A 19,772-nucleotide genomic window follows, 5' to 3' on the forward strand; every position below is an offset into this window, starting at 1 on the left:
AATTAAGGATTGTAATACTGCCAGCTCCTTATTGTGCTGATAAAGAGCTGCCTTATCAGCCCAGATAGCTGGAATAATTGAAATTGCATTCAGATACTCGCGGATTAGACGGGATCAGTATGGTCTCATGGCTCGCGAGCAGCCTCCCTGGGCATTTGTATTGCTTTGGTTGTCAGGGAGAGGCTTGATCCCACGTTCTAATTTCTGCTTTAATACAATCTTGGTGTTCTTCCACTGAAGCTTATTTGGGGTTCCTGCGGGTGATCAAGATCTTCTATAGATTCAGCTTAGTTAGGATCCCAGATCCTGGCGCTGGTCCTCCCTGAATGAAATGTAACAATTGGTCAATGAATAAAGCAAGAGTTGCCATAAGGTAGTTATACATGAAGTGCCTTTATTAACGAGACACATGTTTCGACCTGTGCTAGGTATTTATTTTGTATTTATTTAATTGTTTTTTATAGCGCGTCTAATACTGTACCTGAGTTTGGTTTCTAAGCACGTATCTGGGGTTCGAATCTCGGTTGCTCTGCATGGTCTTGCTTCCAAGAAGAGCGTGCTATCCCCCGAGTGCAGAAAACATATAAGTGCCCAGTTTTGAAAAAGACCTAGCACAGCTCGAAACACGTGTCAACCTAAAGGCACACTTGTTAATAAAGGAACTTCATGTATAGCTTTAACTTATGGCAATTCTTGCTTTATTCTTTGACCAATTATTACAATTTATTCAGGAAAGACAAGCGCCAGGATCTGGCTACCTAACTAAACTGATTCTCATAATTTCAAGGTCTTGGGTACACCTTACTGGTACCTGGGGCAGGTAATGTCCTTCAAGAAGAATAACAGTACGCAATATAACCAGGAGGAGCGCAGTGTGAGTAGGACTACCCAGCCCCTGTATTTCAAGATCTTCTTTACTTGAAGTCTTCTTTGATAACTTGTGTGCACTGCTGCCATCTTGGAAGCGGACCTGATCCTGCTTTTTCAAGCTTGTATTGCTTTGATAGTCTGATGCCGGCCATGAAGTTCCTGTGCGGTGTGCTTGCCCCGGCCTATGCGCCCCACTGATTCTCACTGGTCCCCCTTTAAAGGACAGGTTGTGTGGGCCCATGCTTTTGTGAATTCCTTCTGAAGTACCCTTTCAGGCTGCGGCCCATCATGAGAAACGCAACAATTTCAAAGGACGTATCCCGCAAGAGTACTCCCCTGCACAACCCCCTCTTCTGTAATCACCACCTTCCAGTTTCCACCCAATTTTAAAATGTAAGAAATTGCTACTTCGTGGCCTCTCAGGAGCTACTCGTCTTCTGCGACTCTGGCAAAGCTGTGCAATTATCTCTCTTGGTTTTGCGCCTCTTTCACCTCATTGGCCATGCCACCCTCTACCAATCTGCTCGCCAGTGAATGGATCTGTCTGGTAAGGTATTGCCCTAGGACTGCTCTCTGCCTCGAGAGGAAAGCCAATTCCCAGCCCTCCCCTGTCGGTGCCCCAAAGCCTTCTCCCTTTCTGAGCGACACCTCCCATCCTTCGTAGGATCTCTCCTGCCCGGTCTCCTCTTGGATGCTGAAGAATCTCTCTCTCTCTCTCTCTCTCTCTCTCTCTCTCTCTCTCTCTCTCTGGGCCTTCCTGAGTTCAAGACCTGTGACATCCAAAGTGCAGAAGGAGGCCAACTGGACCTAGTGATCAAGGGTCCATATCAAAGGTGCTTTCTATAGTGTGCAGCGGTCATTTGGATGTGCTGTATCCTTGTTCGAATGGGAGGTCAATGCACAGCTTGTGTAGACGGGAATCTGGTATCTGTATGGATCATGCCTTCAGTGTGGATTGCATGTATATGGTGACTGGCAGTTGTAAGGTGTTCCAATACACAGACTTCATACTTATGCAATTCAAAGAGGGATGTCCTCCAATTGAATGTGCCATAGGATCCCTTCTCTAATTTCACAACCCTTCTTTTGCTGACGCTCTCACCAGCCAAGTTGGCAAGATAGCTTGAGGAGTTAAGTTCTTGCTACAGAAACCTGTCCAGTCTGCACGACAATAGTTAAAATCATGGCAGGCCTGACTACAACCTTCAGGGGTCAATAAGTTGAATATAGTTAAATGTGGGTTCAAGAATTGCACTCGCCACCAGACATTGGCTAGTGGTTGTCCCTTGACGAGAAAGAAATGGTGTGATGTGTACATGTGTACAATTGCGGCAGCAAGTGACTTTTATAGCTGGATACTAGCTTGCAGCTTTTATCTCTGGTTAAATTGGGTAATAACACCTCGTATTACAGTGCTTGGAGGCAGAAGGAATCTGGTATGAAGCACTACATAAAAAGTGATATTCCCATTTGTAGGGAAAGAAAATAACTCTATAGGGTTACAGTCTTCTCTTCTCCTCGCATTATAAACCTATCTGACCCCTGAGCAGAGAAGCCCCTCTTCCCAGGAAGTTTCAGAACTGCCACATGCCTTTTGGGTTCGACAAGCTGCACCCCTCCCTCCGGGGCCCAAAGATTTAACATTGGATCCCTTGCAGGGTTCAAAGTGCGGCATCCTTACTAGTCACCATTTTGGCTTTGTTCATTCTCTTTTAGCTACACCGCCTCACCAAGGACCTTCACTCTAGTTGCGGCATGTATATATTTTTCCAAACTACCCTCTGTTGTAATGACCGCACAAGGTCCTCCACACTCACATTCTACCAGTCTAAGTCCCATTGGTCTGAAACTCGCACGCACCCCAACACACCTGTGTGCCGACTGGTTTCCAAAACTATGGAAGACATGCCATTTTTCTCACCCTCCCCTGCCTTCAACCTTCCCTCTCCCCTCCTGTTACATAAGGAAAGTATTCAATTCTCCACATTCGCTGGAAACATGGCCTCCGCCCTCCCGCCACTGACCTCCAACTGATGCATCCAGAAAACTATCCTTGCCCGCTACCCCTCTCCTCTTGCCTACCTACGTACCCCCATGCAAAAGAGCGATATTGCACGTGGGCAGGCTCCTGCTGCCAAAATGTTACCCTCTCAATTGCTGATTTATGCACCACTGTGCACCAACAGGTTGTAAACGTGTTGGAAATCTGGCATCGAGCACAAGTGGTACATAGGTGCACCAAAACGCATCTTTCACATTCAGTTAAACCTGCCAGTAGCTTCTACTACGCTTTCTCCCAGCAGGGCATGAATTTGATTTGACCGCCCCCTAACTGCAGGCCACCCTACAAAACACTGATCAAGAGCATGCATGCCAACCCTCCCGATTTAGGCGGGAAATAAAACATGTTGCTATTTTTCCCCATTCTCCCATCTAGGATAATTCTAACCCCTATGCAGACCTATGGGGAACTTTTATTTCTTCTTATTTCAGTGAGACAATCTCCCTCCCAGATGCTTCACATGTTGTCATGTATGGAATAGCCCCCTCACTCCTGGCAGCGATTTGTCTTTTTGTCTGACCACACGATGTAGCCGAGAACAGGTTCTTGGTAGCTGTTCAAGCACTACTGTTGGAGGGTGGGTCGAGGGTAGTGGCAGAATACTGAACCCCCTACATGCTACTGAACCCCTCAAGTGCTGCACACTTGAAAGCTTAGTTGTGGAGGGCGCTATCCTTTGGCCGCTTAATGTCCCAGTCACACTTGAAGGTCTTGTGTGTATCCAAGACGGCTTTGACCCGGGCACAAAATCTAAACAGCAGCTATAGTTTCAGCAGCTGTCTTAACTGAGGGCCCCAGGGCAGCCTTGCCCAGTTTGACGACTAAGTGCCAGAGGCAAAGGGCAGCTCCTTTCTGGGCAGCTCATCTCCCTGTTTGCCCCTTTTCGCACATGGACAACAGACACAGCACCCTACAGCTACAACCTAAGGTAAGATGACATGGTCGGTGAACACAGCCATTACTGTGCTCAATTGAAGCCCTGCCAATCATACATTACCACCATCATATTATAACACTGTGTAGATCACCTCCTTCCCCCCATAGGTAGCCTGATGGATTTATTGGGACGTATGTGTGTGTTGCACTTAGATGGATTTTTGGGGGGATAGGAAATGCATTACACTTGGCAGTATTAGGGGGTAGGTAGGAAATGTGTCACACTCCGCTGTATTTTGGGGGTAGGAAATGTTGCACTTGGCTGTAATCTGGGGGTGGAAGTGTGTTGCACTTAGATGGATTTCGGGTGATGGGAATGGATCGCCCTTAGCTGTATGTTGGGGTAAGGAATGTGTTGCACTTAAATAACCGTACTAAAAACTCAATATTCTGCACACTCAACCTCAAACTCTAAACTGAACACAACCCTACCTCTACCACACCACGAACCGCACACACTTTGCAGCACCAAACATGAAACCAAACCACAAGTACACACAAAGCACCCATGCCCAATTGGACCTCAACACCGCATGGCGGCTACCAACCAAAAATACACCAACGCTCATGGACTGTTTTTTGGGAACTGAAGCTGCCAGCAGCGCATCAAAGCTCTCTGCTCTATTCCCTTTCAATCCTACTAACAACCCACGACCCTCCTTCCATTGCAGACCTGCCAGAATGGCAAGAGACCACGCATGTGGCAGCAGTGCGCAGTACAAGACCACATAACATGTGAAATGTCAACAGTATTAATACTGAACAGTAAATGCAAACCCAACTATAACATTGTCAGTCAACCTCGTCGTAAAATTGCAATTTATTCATAAGGACATCATCTCAGCAAAAAGGGCAATACTAGCAAATAAATGCAAGTAGGATACAAATGCTGATATGCACTGAAAGTAGGCATTAAGTGACATTGTCATATTGATTTGTCATCTTAATTTAATGGGTGACCGATGGAGACGTATATCTCTTTCTCGATGTTAACGATATTCTCTAATTCTATATCACTTTTGGAAATCTATATATCTCCAAAACTCAATATATTGCCCAGTCCTAGTATAGCGCCTTTTCCCATTGGTATGGCCTCACAGCGCTGTAGGTGAACACCCTCAGCGGACCGAAGTCTGTGGTATGGCACATTTGTCAGAGGAGTTTAAAATGTGTGTGCGCATTTTAGCCAATACAAAGGTAGGTATGGGTGGCCAAGTCCCTGCTAGCGACTCACGTCGAGCTGCCATGTGGATGGATGCTGCAAGGTTGTCTGGATACCATGCAAGTGCAGGAGATGTACGTGTCCAGCTAGACCGACATTTTTTGTGGGACATAGCTGCATTCTAATGGCAGAGGCGTTGTGCGATAGTAGCGTATGATTGCAGATGTGTGCGGGCGGGTGGTAGTACCTGCAGCTATCTTCCATCGACTTGCGATACGTACCCGTGTGTCCAGGGTGGTTTTTTATTTCGTTGACGTGGCGCAGATCCTGTCCGGCGGTCTGCTGGAGTCTATTCTCTTCATCACTCATTAGGTTTTTTGACAGACTAATTGCTGCCTCAGCTTAGTTGGCAGGGGGTTCTAATAACCTGATGGCCAGAATGGTCAAAGCAGAACAGCAAATCCCAGCATGCAATGGAAAGAAACAAGCCTGGAGTAGCACTTTGTGGGATGTATTTACCCATGCATCCGAGCCGTACCTCAAAACTGTGCAGTGCTGACATGGAAAACATCATGATGGCCAGAGTTTCCCAGAAAATGCCCAGGGAAATGCATGAAGAATAGGCTGCCACCCATTTTTGCCGATGTTATGGGCACAGAAGGGAACTGCCTAAAACCACCATTGGACTACCCGCACAGTAGTCTGAAACCATTGGGAATGGCAATGCTGATTGCCAAATGCAACCTAGAATTGTGGGGAATTAATTTCTTAAATCCCAAAAATGGGTGCAGTACCAGTACTCACCACTATCCAAAAGCCGGCATTTTAAAACAACACCAGATTTTACTTTTTTGTGTAAAACTGAATGAACCCAAAGCAAGCCAAAGAAAGACTTACTGAGAGGTGGATACAATGTAAAGTGATATTCTGGAGTGACTTGAAGGTTTATAACAAGACTGGCTGAGCTGTGGATTGCAGCAGTTTAAGTTGCACTGGATTTAAAGACACTAAAATCGAAAATGTTTAGATTAAATGAGTGACCTATGTTTGGTGTCACATGCCTTTGTAACTGTTGAAATGTCATAGTTTTGCACTTAGAATCAGCATTCTAGCTGCATGTGTAAAATTGCAAGTTAATTTAAAAAGCAACAAAAAACATGACAGTTAGCTGAAAGTCTGGCTTAAGGAACTTGATTCTGCCTGGCAACTACCCCCATCAGGGGTGAAACTTGAGTCACAACTGTGTTCCCAGGCCTATCTGCCTTTTGCTGGCCACACTAAGGATATGCCATCTCTCTGATAATTGAATTAAGGGGGGCCCCACAGGATACAGGAGCTCTGAACAAAGCCTGTCATGACTCAGGCAAAGGTTTTATTGCAGGGGTCGTAAAAGTGGCTTACTCTTGGCAGAAACTGGGAGGGGGAGAAACTGGAGACAGAAGCTGGCTTGGGGGGAGTGGGAAAACCAGTATTTCCACCATGTGACCTGGGAAACCACACCCCTTTGTAGCCAGAATATTGTTTAGAAAAAGATGAATAACTCATGGTGCGGACATGTGAAAATTTTATAAATGATACCATAATTCTTGTGATTTTTCTGCCCACAGTTTAAGAGGTTTTTAGAACCGGTGGTATGTTCAGGGGGGTGTTAGCGGAAAAGTGGATATTACTCTAAATGTATGCATGTTAAAAATCTGAAACTTCATCAGTTAATGTCCATACTCCCTGCGCACATGTATGTAAAGTTGGGTCAATGTCAGAAATTGAAAAATCAGTTAAAAAGTCAATTATGTGCCATTTCTGAATGCAAGCTCTTAGAAACAGCAGATTTGGACAGAGACATGGCTAAATTCAGCCACACCATGTATATGTAATTTCAAGCAACTGTGTAACTGTGAAATATGTCTTTTGTTATCAAATATAGAATATGTGCAATCTGACAGGGGAGTGTCCTATCTGCAAGCCATAAAATGACATCACTCTGACTCACAGTTCCTTCCCCAATCAAGTGAGGAATGGAAATTTGACCAATGACAAGGGAGAGGGGCAAGTTTAGTTATGACCAACACACACACCCACTTGCAGAACATATAAATGGACCACTGAAACTTAGGTAGAGACCTTCAATTCCATCTGCCGCTGGAAGCTCTGCCGGAAAAATCCATACTTACCTCCATCAAACTTCAAAGAGCCAACACTTAGACTCCAAGATAAACAGAGACTTCAGAACCTTAACCAAAAAGGTCACTGCCAGCAAGAGTATTTGTCAGCAGGCCTAAAAATCTTTTTGCAACTGAACTCTTCAGACAGCCGGCTGACGCCGTCTGAATTTTGCCAAGAACTTTTGCAAGAACCCGGTGACAGAAATATCCAAAGAGAAGGCAGGACCCGACCCAGAGAACCGGTGCCTAGCAGAGACCAGGCCATTGTATCCAGAGTGCTGACCCCGATGCTGTGAGCAGTTCCAGAGACCAGACGCTGTGCCCAGAGACCGTCCGAAGTCCAGACCAGTTGACCAGATCGTGACAAAGCCGCCTTCCTGTTTAAAATCTCTTGTGAGTACCGCCAAACTGTACCAAACCAAAGCTCTTAGTTTAAATTCATCTAATTCAATCTATTTAACCTAAGTAGAACTGCCTGATAGCTCCAAATCTGTCACCTGTCATTCTAGCTGCAAAATCTGTCACTTGTCTTTTTGAACTTTAAAATTTCAAATCTGAAAAACGACCTTTATTTAATCGCTCATATCTCCGCAACCGTTTGTGCTAGAGACTTGCAGTAACTTTTATCTGAAAGCTGAGAATCTTAGCTTTTAATCGCACCAAGAACCACATTCTTACCCCTTATAGTTTTACCGCAATCGCGGAACACGCATCTGCGAATTTTACCGCGATTTGCAAATTTCTCCACGTGTAAAAACAGCTGCTGCTTGCCTTCCATTTGCGAGAAATTCGTTTAATCTGCTAATCATCCCTGAATCATTGCTAGTGTGAGCCTGGACTAATATTAACTAGATTTCACTCACCCTGAACCTCTAAAGGGAATTAAAAGCATTTTAGCATATTTTTTTTCTTCATTTCCAGCACATTTAAAAGCATTTTGCCTGTGTTTTCAACTTCTGGAGTCTAAGTTGCTGGGTGAACTGAATTACATTTGAATTGCATTTCTGAGAACTGTGTGCTTCCTTCCATTTCCTTGCATTGCATAAAAGGGGGGAGGGGTGAATTGCCAGAGAAAAGTGATTACATTGTTTTGTTGAAATCATATTGAGTATTTTCTGTACTGCATTTCCTTCAACATTGCATCCATCTGAAATCCATAAAGCATTCTCTACCACATTATTCTTCTGTCCCTAGTTACCAGTGTGCTACCTTATCCATTTCATGTCAACTCCTTAGTGATTATAAAGAAGTGTGCTAGTGCCAGATTCTCCGTTGTTAATCTTTATCATATCAGATTAAGTGTGATATTCAATTATTAATTTATTATAAAGCGTGATATATATATCTATATTGTTTAAAGTCTCAAATAAACCTTTTAACTTGCAAAACAGAACTACTTCTTGGCTCCGTGGGGTCAGGAGGATTCCAAGAGAGGGGTGTTATATAGGGGTAGTCATCCAGAACGCATGAACTGGACATAAAGATATATCAATAAGGGTTTTCATTCAGTATTCTGGACTAGGCATTGACTTAGCTGTAGTGCGGGATTGAATCCTCTTACAACTTACAAATTGACCATGTTCGCAACTATGAGGGTGTCTGTGTGTGGGTGACCCAAAAAGAGATAAATTAATGCCCCTGTTAGAAAAATGCATCATGAGCCCAAAATACTGTGCATGCAGGAGAAAAAAGTGAAAGGGACATGTGCCGATGAATGGCTGTCATTAAGGTGCATTGTGGGAAAGGAATATCTGGTGGCTGACCTGTGTGAAATAGGGTCAATGAGTTGCTTCATAGAGTGGTAAGAAAGACCAGATCGCCTTTACTGCTTTAACAAGCCCACAGACCTGTCCAAGAAGACATACAAGAAACGAGTTCATCTAAACTTAGGGTTCAGACAACATCGATGACGAGAAAGGCCTCAAAAGCACATTGCGTTATTGAAATCGAAATATTGCTTTCACTCTCGCGATTGTGCAATGCTGTGAGCCAGTTCTTGAGCGTTTTGTAGACGTCAATCCATCACCAGCCCAAGTCTCGAGATTCATTGTTACCCAGCATTGTGTATTGATGTTGAAAGTCCACACTGCAGAGCTGATTCATGGCTCAATGCTTGTCATTGTCCCTGTTACGAGAAAATCTTCTGTCATGCCGTTTTATCGTGGCTAGTTGTCTGTAATTGTGGGATGCTTCGCTATTCAGAGTTTAATTATGTAGATCCATTGATGTAAATGTTTTGGCTGGGCTGCAAGTGAATTAATACTCTCATGTGTACTGGGTGTTGGCGTTGTGCAGATCAAGGTTGTAGTTGTAACTTGCGGAAATGGTATTGTTGTATCTTGGCTTACACTGCCATTCTCCTGATCTATTTGAGTACATCCTGTGTGTAGGTTGTGCCAATACTAGCCATCTTTATATTGTCTGTTCCAATGCCGACATTTTGTCAGCAATGTCTATGCGGTTTCATCATTGGGTTGGCCATTTCCAAAACTGGTTGGTTGGTGTAATGTAGTGGGGAAGATTGTACAAAAACAGTCGGTTTCACAACTTAAGCTACTGTTCTGTGTTCGGGGTGGGGGTTTAGGAAACGAGTTTGGTGATAGCGAGCATGTGGTAATTAGATTATAAGAAATATGTGAAAATCATGTCCCACATTTAATCCATATATTGTTGATTTGTCCCCCCGACCTCCTTACCAATGTAGTGGGCCATTGAAACATTGCAATTCTCCACCCCCTCCCTCTTTCCCCCACCTTCTGGTGCACTCATGAGGATATACAATTTGTAATCTACTTTTGTGCAGATTGAGGGTCAGCGTCTTCATCTTGTACCTCATAGCTTCCTCCATTTATGATGCAGGGGAGTCCTCATGGATCTCAAACCTGCAAGTGTATGATTTGAACATTGATGGTGATATACAACTGCTTGGAAGACCGAACCTGTTGCCAAAAAGCCCATGAGGCTTCTGCTCATGTTTCATTTCTGTCTCTCCTGACCAGGTTGTCATCCTCGAGGACTACGCAGACCCATTTGACGCAAAGCAGACCTCGAGCATCCCGGCAGCACCAGAGAAGGTGACGGAAAACGATGGCTACATGGAACCATACGAGGCACAGAAGATGATGGCCGGTAAGAGTCTTCTTATCCACGCTGTTCTCAGTGAGGGAAAGGTGGATTGCCAAAAAGCCAACACCCTTCTGTGCATGCACTGGGCACCAACACTGAGACGGTACTATGGCCCGATTCCTGATCTATCTTTCGATACGACGACCTTTCATCGTGGGATGTTTTTTCGCAGGGTTTTTTGCCACAAATGTTTTTCGAAAAAACCCATCAAATTTTTTAGGGGGGTTAGTGAATTATATATAAGGGGTGTGGGTGTTTGGGAATAAATACACATTAAAGAAAATGGGGGGTTTTGGGGCGAGAACCCCCCCAAAAGTAATTTTCAAAAATGCAATGGGTATTTTCGTTAAAAAAAAATTGCTGGGAAAAACCCAGCAAAAAAACTTCCCGCGATGAAATGACATGGAACCTATCTTTCATAGGGTGGGAAGGAATGCTCTGCCCAAAAGTGTTCTTAACACCAATACCCTTTCATCTGTTCGAGCTTCTTGCCTCTGTCTGCTCCCCAGGCTCCCGATAAGATCTCAAAGTGGGAGTCATTGACTGTGTTTTTTTGAAGGATGTTTTTACTTTGAGCAAGCTCTGGTTGCCGCTTGGGCATAACTGGTTTTGTCCCCTTCTTTACTTTGACACTGGTGACGCTCATACTGCTCCTTCAGTCTGTCCCGGGGCTGCGTCGAAGTCTCTTCAATGCACCCTGTGGCCCCTCAATACTCGTAAATGTTTGCCCAATAGAACACTTCGAAATCGAGCCCACCACCTACTCCTTCAAAAATAGACCTTTGAGCCTTATGAATGTGATGTAATGTAAAGTGATCCTGCAAAGCGCAACTTCTGGCATTTTGGCGGCCGCCTGATGCCAGATTTGTGTGCGACAAGGTGTCAGGCGTGGTATCGCATGTGGAAGATGTTGTCTAGGCTCGGGGGGTAATAGCAGGTATTCACATCACATACATCATGTGAATTGCTAGTCTGTGCGTCTATAAGGGGAAAGTAGAATGGTCATCCGCTTAGTGACCAGCGCAGTTGAAGGAATATATATATAATTTTTTTTTCCAAGGAAAAACACATTATTTGCAGGGACGTTAAGGTGAGACCTTAAGATTTAGGATTTTGCTCGAATACATTTCCTCGAAGGAGAATGCATAGGTTTCTTTTTGTTTTTTTTGTTTTTTGACAGGTTGATTTTGCTGCATATAAATGCGGGGGAAGGCTGATGGTGGAAAATTGTAGTGTGATGGTAGAAATGTATAGCCGTGTGGTTGAAGTTCAAATTTGTTCAATTTGCAGGGCTGTTGCATGCACGACCATCTCTGAAATCTGGAGCCGACTCCACTCGGCTGCAGATTTCAGAGACGCAGGCAACAGCCCTGAAAATTTAACAATTTTGAACTTCAACCACACGGCCATATGTTTCTACCATCATTCTACAATTGTCCACGATCAGTCTACAGTCAAAGACCCAGACTACCTTTCGTGCCTTGAGAAGGAACCTTAGGGTTCGAAACAGGTGTCGGCTGACCACTTTCTAGACTACCTGTCTATCCTATGTATATTAAAAAAACACAAAAGACACTGCATCTAGCGTGTAATTTCTTGTAATTACAAAACTCTATGAAAACTAATTACAGCAAGGTAACTGGGAATTTCCACTTTTTCATTATAAAAGGTGTTGTGTTCACCTTTCCACACCTGTGACCTTGCACCGAATAATTAGAGATAACCAGCAAATGAATAGAGCTCAGCACAGGAGTGTTCCATCCTAGAGCCCACTTTCCCCCCCACCTACATTATTTAGTTAAAGCTTTTATTAGCCAAGTCATGAATTATATTGTGGCTGATGTCATCACAGATGTAATCAGTGTTGTTATATATCATGTCCCCAGTGATGTCACCAGTGATGTCATCTGGGATGTTGTAATTGCGGTCACAGGCTGCACATCTTTATATGTCCCTGCATCTAAAGTTTTTTTCTTTGAATTTCATGTGTTTTGTTACTCCGTGGAATTATTCCGCACCACTGGCCATGGCTTTCGGCCGTGCCCACTGATATTTTAGAACACTACCAGACTACAAATTATGGCCTTTGGCAATGGCCAGGGTCCATTTTAAAACACTTGCAGACCACTAGCCATGGCCTTTGACCATGGCCGGGCACTCTGTGTGATGGGTTGCTAGTGTTCTAAAACAAAGACATTCATCAATCACAGACTGATTTTTATCTGTTTTGACATTGGTATTATGTATAAAAGATGGCAGGCTTTGAGAATCCACCTTTTTTTTTAGGCAATGCGCAGTGAGATTAAATTATTTGCACACACTTTGGTTAAGCAACATGCTTTAAGCCCCTATTATGGCCTATCTCTTGGTGACTGTTGTGATACATCTCACAACCACAACTAACCGCATTTAAGCAGCACGGAAAAGGGAAATAAATGACTGGCTGCAAGAATAACATATGCCCAGTTATTTTTGCCCCAATTAGCGAAAATCAAAAGCTGGCCTCCGTGAATATACGCACAGTAAGTGAACATATATCTTAAAGTGAAATATACAAATGTAGTTCAATTGACCTTCCCCTTAGAAGAAAGTGTGCAAGTCAAAATAACATTGGACCTTTCAAAAAAAAGTAATGAACACCAGAAAAATACCCTGAGAGAGAAAATGTTCCAATAAATATGCTGGCAAAGTATAAAAGGCGCTCACCCCTTAAACCCAGCAATCTGTAGTGAAATATTCCCATGGAAACAAAATCCCAATGCAAAACAAGTTCCTGTGGTCTTGCGGGTAAGCGTCTGCACTGGGAAGATGGCAACTGAGTAAAATCCTTGTATCCAAATACTTGAGCAAGCTTGGCAACCTCAAAAATACCCAAGAGGTTGTGTTCGCCCTCTGAAAGAAAGTTATGCTGTCCACCCACATTTGTTCTTTACTTGTGCCGTGAAAAGGAGCCACCATCAGGGGAAAAAAACTGCATCAGTGTCCAGGATTGCAAACTCTTTCCACATCCTGGGCAAATACTCATGACTTACTTGCCATCTCACCATTTACCCTCCTCACTCCCATGTCTGGCTTTCAACAATACTCTGCTTTAGAAAGATAACTTGAAAAGTACACATAATACAGTGTCACTCAAATATATAAATCCTTATAGAACTATGTTAGGCAAAACGTGTTAAATTGTGGCATTATTCCCCACATCTTGACCGGGATACTACAAATACCAGAATGCAATTAAAAGGCAAAGAAATGGTATCTGAGTGCAATACTTTGAAGGACTAGCAGTAGTATGTTTTTTTATGTGGTGATTGTGTTTTTGTGTGTGATGAGATTTAAAACTAAGAAAACACACATCATCTGGGACTGTCCATTGTCTCCCATCCGTGCAATAACTGGGACCGACCCTGCTTAGCTTCTAAGCTAGCAAGGGGTAGCGCCCTCAGGCCATGTTGCTCTAAGTGGTCTTGTAACTTGTGCTCGTTTATTAGGCAACATGGCCTTCCTCGCTTTGAAGCTAAGCACAAATAATTGACCCATGTTGGTGGAGAGTAACTATTTTTCAGAGGGCGGACGCTACCCCCCTTTTTTTTTGTTTTTTTTTTGTTTGAGGTTGACAAGTAAGTATTTGGGTACCAGAATTGTATTCAGGTTGTAATATTCCCAGTGCAGTGCTTACACAAAAGATCACAAACCCTTGTTTTTAAAATGGACATTGGGCATGGCTGAATGTCATGGCTAGTGGTCTGGTAGTCTTTGGCCATGGCCGAAGCCCATGGCTAGTGGTCTGATAGAGTTCTAAAATATAAAGTGGGCGCGTCCAGCGACAATCTATAGAATAACAAAACCCTTGAAATGCTAGGAAAAAACATTAGTTGCAGGGACATTAAGGTGAGAACTTAATGAATGCAACAAAAACCCTGAAATTCAGCTAATCCCACCTTAACTTTGCGTCCCCTGTTGCGCAGCCTATGACCACAGTGATGGCATCACTGATTACATTACAACAGTATCCGGTCTAAACATGACCTTCAGACATTGTTGATATGCCTGGCTAAATATTTTTTAATACTTTAATGCCCACTAATCGTGGACACTGGCCACAACCTTCAGCCATGTGCACTATATATTTTAAAACACTAACAGACCACAAACCATGAACTTTGTCCTTCACCGGTGTCTACAACCTTCAGCCGTGTCCATTGTATATTATATACACTAAGCAGCCTCTAGCCATGGGCTTTAGCACAATACTTGCCAGTGCCCACAGCTTTTGGCTGTCCCCACTATATATTCTAACCTATAATGGGCCACTAGCCATGGCCTTTGACCATGAGCAGTTAGTACATATTTTTCCCATGCCCATTGTATATTTAACATGCCATAAGGTATGGCCTTTTGGCGGTGCGCACTGTATATTATATAAACTAACCAACCACTAGACATGGACTTCAATACAATACTAGCCATGTCCTTTGGCTGTGCCAACTGTACATTCTAACATATTAATGGGAACTAGCTATAGCCTTTAGCCATGGGCACGGACTACAGGTTTCAACCTTGCCCACTGTATATTTTACAAAAGTGACGGGCCATTAGGCATGGCTTTTAACCATGCACATTGGTATTTTAAAAACACTAACTGACCACAGCTATGGTGTTTGGTGACGGCCAGTGACCACAGCCTTCATCACTGCCAAGTTCACAGACTAAATTGTTAAGATAATCAAAAGTTTTTAGGAGCTAACTTATTAATGATGTTATATCTAATGCAATTTATATACAATGCAATTGGTGTGGCCACCAGTGATGTCATTGGTGTTCTCATACAACCTGTAATTAGTGATGTCATCATTGTGGTCATAGGTTGTGCAACAGGGAGCGCGAAGTTAAGGTGGGTTTAGCTGAATTTCAATGGTTTTGTTGCATTATGTTCTCACCTTAACGTCCTTGCAACTATATACATGAATATGGTAGCACTAAGATTCTAACCGAAATCAAAGACCCTTGTTCGATTGACATCACAGTCATGAAAGACTCTGACTGGTGTATTCAAATCGAAAAGGCTATGTCCAACAAGATTTTCTTGATCAAAGGGGACACTGAATCCAGGTTAGCCAAGTTGAATCCTCCACCTCCTACTGTTTCTGGCCAGCACTGGCCCAGACTTACCTAAGCCCTTTAATTTTGAAGAGGTGTCTGAAGCAGAGGTTCTGGACATATTGATCAGGATAAAACACAATAGCTGCAATGATATCTGTCCGGCTAAAATAGTCAAAGCCTGTGTGACCTGTCCCTGGACCCTTTCATTACAAAGTTTGTAAATGTGTCGTTCAAAGAAATGCTAGTTCCAAAAGATGTCAAGCAAACTTGGATAAACTCCCCCTTCTGAAGAAGTCCTCATTGGATCCTGGTGTGGTGAGTAATTATCACCTGATTACTAACTCCACTTTTCTGCTGAAAGTTCTGGACACGATTGCACATGAACACATCCAGGCATTCCTGAGTGCACATAGCTTACTAGGCCCCAAGCAATCTGGTTTTCTGAGTTCTCGTAGCATTAAATCTACACTGCTAGACCTTACAACCAATATTTTACAACTAATGGCAAATCATCATTGCTGATGCTCCTAGATCTAACAGCTGCTTTTGATCTGGTTGATCATTCCATCTTAGCCAGCAGACTGCTTGAGCGGGCCTCTTTTTCCAATGAAGCGGTCAGTGGGTGCTCTTTCCTATCAGATCGGACCGCCAAGGTCTTCCATGATGAAGCTATGTCAGAGGGATATGTTTTAAGCTGTGGAGTGCCAGAGGGCTCCTGTCCATCACCCACTTTTTTTTTTAACATATTAATGCTCACACTGTTTGATCAACTGGATGCAGAAGGTGCCTGCTATGCCAACTACGCGGACGATACTCTGTGTCTTTTCCCGCTTTCGGGTAACTACATCAAAGAGGTTATCAACACCACATACAACTGAACTCATCTCTGGATGTTGTACAATGGCCTTGCCCTGAACAACTTCGAAACACATATTATAATCTTGGGCACTTCTTCCAAGTTGCATCGTTTAGACCAAGCCTACTCCTCCTTCCAAACTGCAGATTGTCGTCCCCTCCACCCTCAAGAAAGTGAAGACCCTAGCAGTTTACTATTAATCAAGAGCTCTCAATGGGGTCTCACATTAGTTGCTTAATGTCCAACTCGTCATACTACATTAAGCTTCTGGCACAACTCGGACCTTATCTGGAAGTGTCCAGCTGTGCCACTTTGGCCAGGACCATCACAAGTAGTCACCTGGACTACTGTGTTAGCATCCTAATAGGCACAGGAAAAGGAGAAATCAACTGCCTGCAAGTTGTTCAGAACACAGTGAGGGTGGTTGTAGGTCTGCGCAAAACTGAACATATGTCGGCAGCACAGCGATCACTACACTGGCTTCCGATAGCAAAAAGGGTCATGTTTCGCACTGTTTGCATTGCACACTCTTGTCTCTATGGAAAGAGTTTGACTTACCTGGTAGCGCAACTCAAACGGTTACCGGACAGGCGTAGCCTGAGATCCAACAACACTGGTCTACTACAACAACCGAAAGCAAAATTGTCACATGTAAAAGATGGATGCTTTCCAATCTCGACACCTCGACTATGGAATGCCATGCCCCCTGACTTGAGGTTGTGTCCTAGTCTTGTCAGCTTTAAACACAACAGGGCTTTTCTCTCTCTGCTGGTTCCAGGTTTCTGGTACTGGGATACGGATACTGGAACGCTGGGTGGCCTCTCTGCCACGTTATCAAGAGAGAAAATCTGGCAAGAATTTTTCTTAAGAGGTGTGGTGTGATGCAACGGGGTACTGCCCAGATATAGGCTGGAACTTTGGAGAGTGGCAGAGCAGTGGGGTGTAGGGCTGGCACTGGGTAACTCCCTGGGTAGGTCTCCCACCCCAGGACGAGAGGGGTTCCCACTCCCTCTTGACAAGGACAGGGTACTTACCTTGTCATATTTGCAAATGTAAATAATATTTCCCATAGTCAAATGATTACTCCTCACTAAGATGAAGTATCACATTTACACCTGCAGGAGGTGTTGCACACCCCAAGCTCCAGTATGCAGTATTCTTATGGGCGGTGCGCCCTACTTTGGGAACTAGGCTGTGTCCCTTTTGGTGCTTTCAGTATCATTAAATATATTGTCATCCCGCAAAATAACTGTGGCCATTGGGGTGAAAGTATATTTATATTACCCACAGTAAATGGACTCTACTTTCCCTTTAAGTGAAAACTCCACTCACACATACGCTGCAGGACAAAGCAGTGTATGTCTGGAGTGTAGTGTTAAATATACAAAAAATGGACCGTAGACTTGAGTATGGCATAGCACTGGGATGAGTCCTGATGCATTCTGGTTTCACCATCACCATCTTGTGGCCAATGCTGGATTTGACTTTCATGGACTTTATTGATTCACAGTGCGTCTCCCTTTCTCAACTCTCATGCTGGACTTCCTTTGCATCTTATACTCATGGTGGCCCTGAATCCTGCTGTTCCCATCTTCATCTTGTATCCTGGCTTGCAACATTATGTGTTACTACTGACTTCTGCAATTGTATTCGCTCCCCACGCTTGCTTCTCCACTCTTTGACTGCTTACTCTCTGTTCTCTCCTCCTCTCCCCTTTTCCTATCTCCTCCCCTCACTTTCTTCTATGCACTTACTCTATCAGATCGTCTCTGGACCTAGTATGATAGCAACCTTGTCTGTCTCCTCCCACCTCCCCTTACTATTCCCCCCCCACCCTCCAGCACTATCTGAAATCTTGTCAGGCCTAGTATGATGGTCGCTTTTTGTTCCTCCCCTCCCTTTCTGCACCCCTCTCCCTCACCTTTTGTTTTTCTCCGGCTCTACAAGAAACGTCATCCAGCCTTGTACGGTAGTCGCCTGTCTGTTTCCATTTCCTTCCCACTCTCTCCCTCCCTTCCTTATCTATGTCTTAGCACTTGCACTCTCTGAAATGTCATCAGGCCGAGTTTGATAGTTAATTTCACATCCTTACTGTTCATGGCCTGTAAGAATGTCATTGTATTTTCCCTTGTTCCCTCCCTTGCCTAGAAGCGCTTTGAAACATATTGTGTATAGGCGCTATATAAATAAACTATAATATCATATGGAGTGTAGTGTTTACATTTCACTTAAAGTGAATAGAGCTTTGTTTACTGTGTGTGTTCCTTAAATATACCGTTATTCTAAATGCTACATATCAACAGCACCAAAAGGGTAAGTGCGCCCAAAGCCAAAACGAGCGGCGTCCAGAAGCTTGTGGACAAATATCCTGCTCTGGGGTAGGAAATAGGTGTACCTGATTGAGCAGGCTGCTTGTTACTTTTCCCCCCCTTTTATAATTTGATGTTTTGACGCCTGCATCATGCAGTGCTGTGAGGCCTGGCTGTGAGGTACACAATGCCAAGTAGTCGGCTGTTTGTTTGGGGGCAGACCGAGGTTTATATAAGTGGTCGTGTTAAACATTTGATTTCACACTGCTCGGTTTTATGACCTATAAATGCGTTTTGCAGTAAAAGGCAGGATAGCCCCTCAACGCTTGGAAGCCCACTTTAGTTGCCGCCTGACCGCCGGGCTGTAGCACGCCAGTGCGGGCTTAAGTGGCCAGAACTGCCCGCGAGGCGCTGACATCTGCCGCCCTGACAGCTGTTGGCAATAAAAGAGAAGCAGACAGGCAGAGCCTACTCGCCTGCAGCCCGAAGGCCCTCCAATGCTTCATTTACAGCCCAATGACCCCTGGGGAGCGGCCGTGAAATCAATATTGGTCTTGTGCTGCTCTGTAGGCTGGCAGCTTCCTTCCTGCCCGGCCGGGCTGCCGCGGAGGCCGGCGGGAGTCCGCTTTCAGGCGGCGCTGCACGGTTCACTTGTCTGCCTTTTGGCTTGACGTGGCCCTTCTGTCATGTGTCCCACTCACTTCCCCGGCAGGGCGGCAGCCTCCTTGGGGGCTCGCCCTCCATACCTCCCTTAGTCTGGATCAAGCAGCCTTGGCAATCCCTCGAGTTGTTTACTTAGTCCGTTTTCGCGCGCTTTGTGTCTGCTTCATGCATTCAGTTTTCACGGAAGAATCGTGTCTATTAATTTACTACGCAAAGAGTTTTCTTACAAGAATGGAATTAAATGCTACTTATTTCACTGATAACAGATTTCATAAAGACCCATAACCAGCTCTGATAAGTGGGAGCGTTATTAGACGTTTTCTTTTTAAAAGCCTCACAGAAAGAAAAAAGTGTCCATCAGCCTCCCTGTCAGGTTTTCCCGTTTCATGCGTGCCAGCACGAGCCAGTCCTGGTTTTTGCTTCCAAATGCATGCTGAAACATGTAGTTTCGTTTTTCATATTGATATTTTATTTCTATCGCGCACATACACAAGTGTTTCAGGGGAGAACAAAACGGCGATCTTAC

At 44.2% G+C, this 19,772-nt stretch overlaps 1 protein-coding gene across 2 annotated transcripts in view; it reads left to right on the plus strand.

Moving 5' to 3' along the window:
• Positions 1-19,772, plus strand: part of SHF (Src homology 2 domain containing F) — a 423,558-nt gene that overhangs the window by 155,645 nt on the left and 248,141 nt on the right. For both annotated transcript variants that reach the window (XM_069624724.1, XM_069624725.1), the window contains exon 2: positions 10,192-10,321. In XM_069624724.1, the coding sequence (XP_069480825.1) occupies positions 10,192-10,321 (130 nt within the window). The remainder of the gene's footprint in view (positions 1-10,191; positions 10,322-19,772) is intronic.

Source organism: Ambystoma mexicanum, chromosome 11 (genome assembly GCF_040938575.1).
Source record: "Ambystoma mexicanum isolate Mex_15411 chromosome 11, UKY_AmexF1_1, whole genome shotgun sequence".
Lineage (NCBI taxonomy): Eukaryota > Metazoa > Chordata > Amphibia > Caudata > Ambystomatidae > Ambystoma > Ambystoma mexicanum.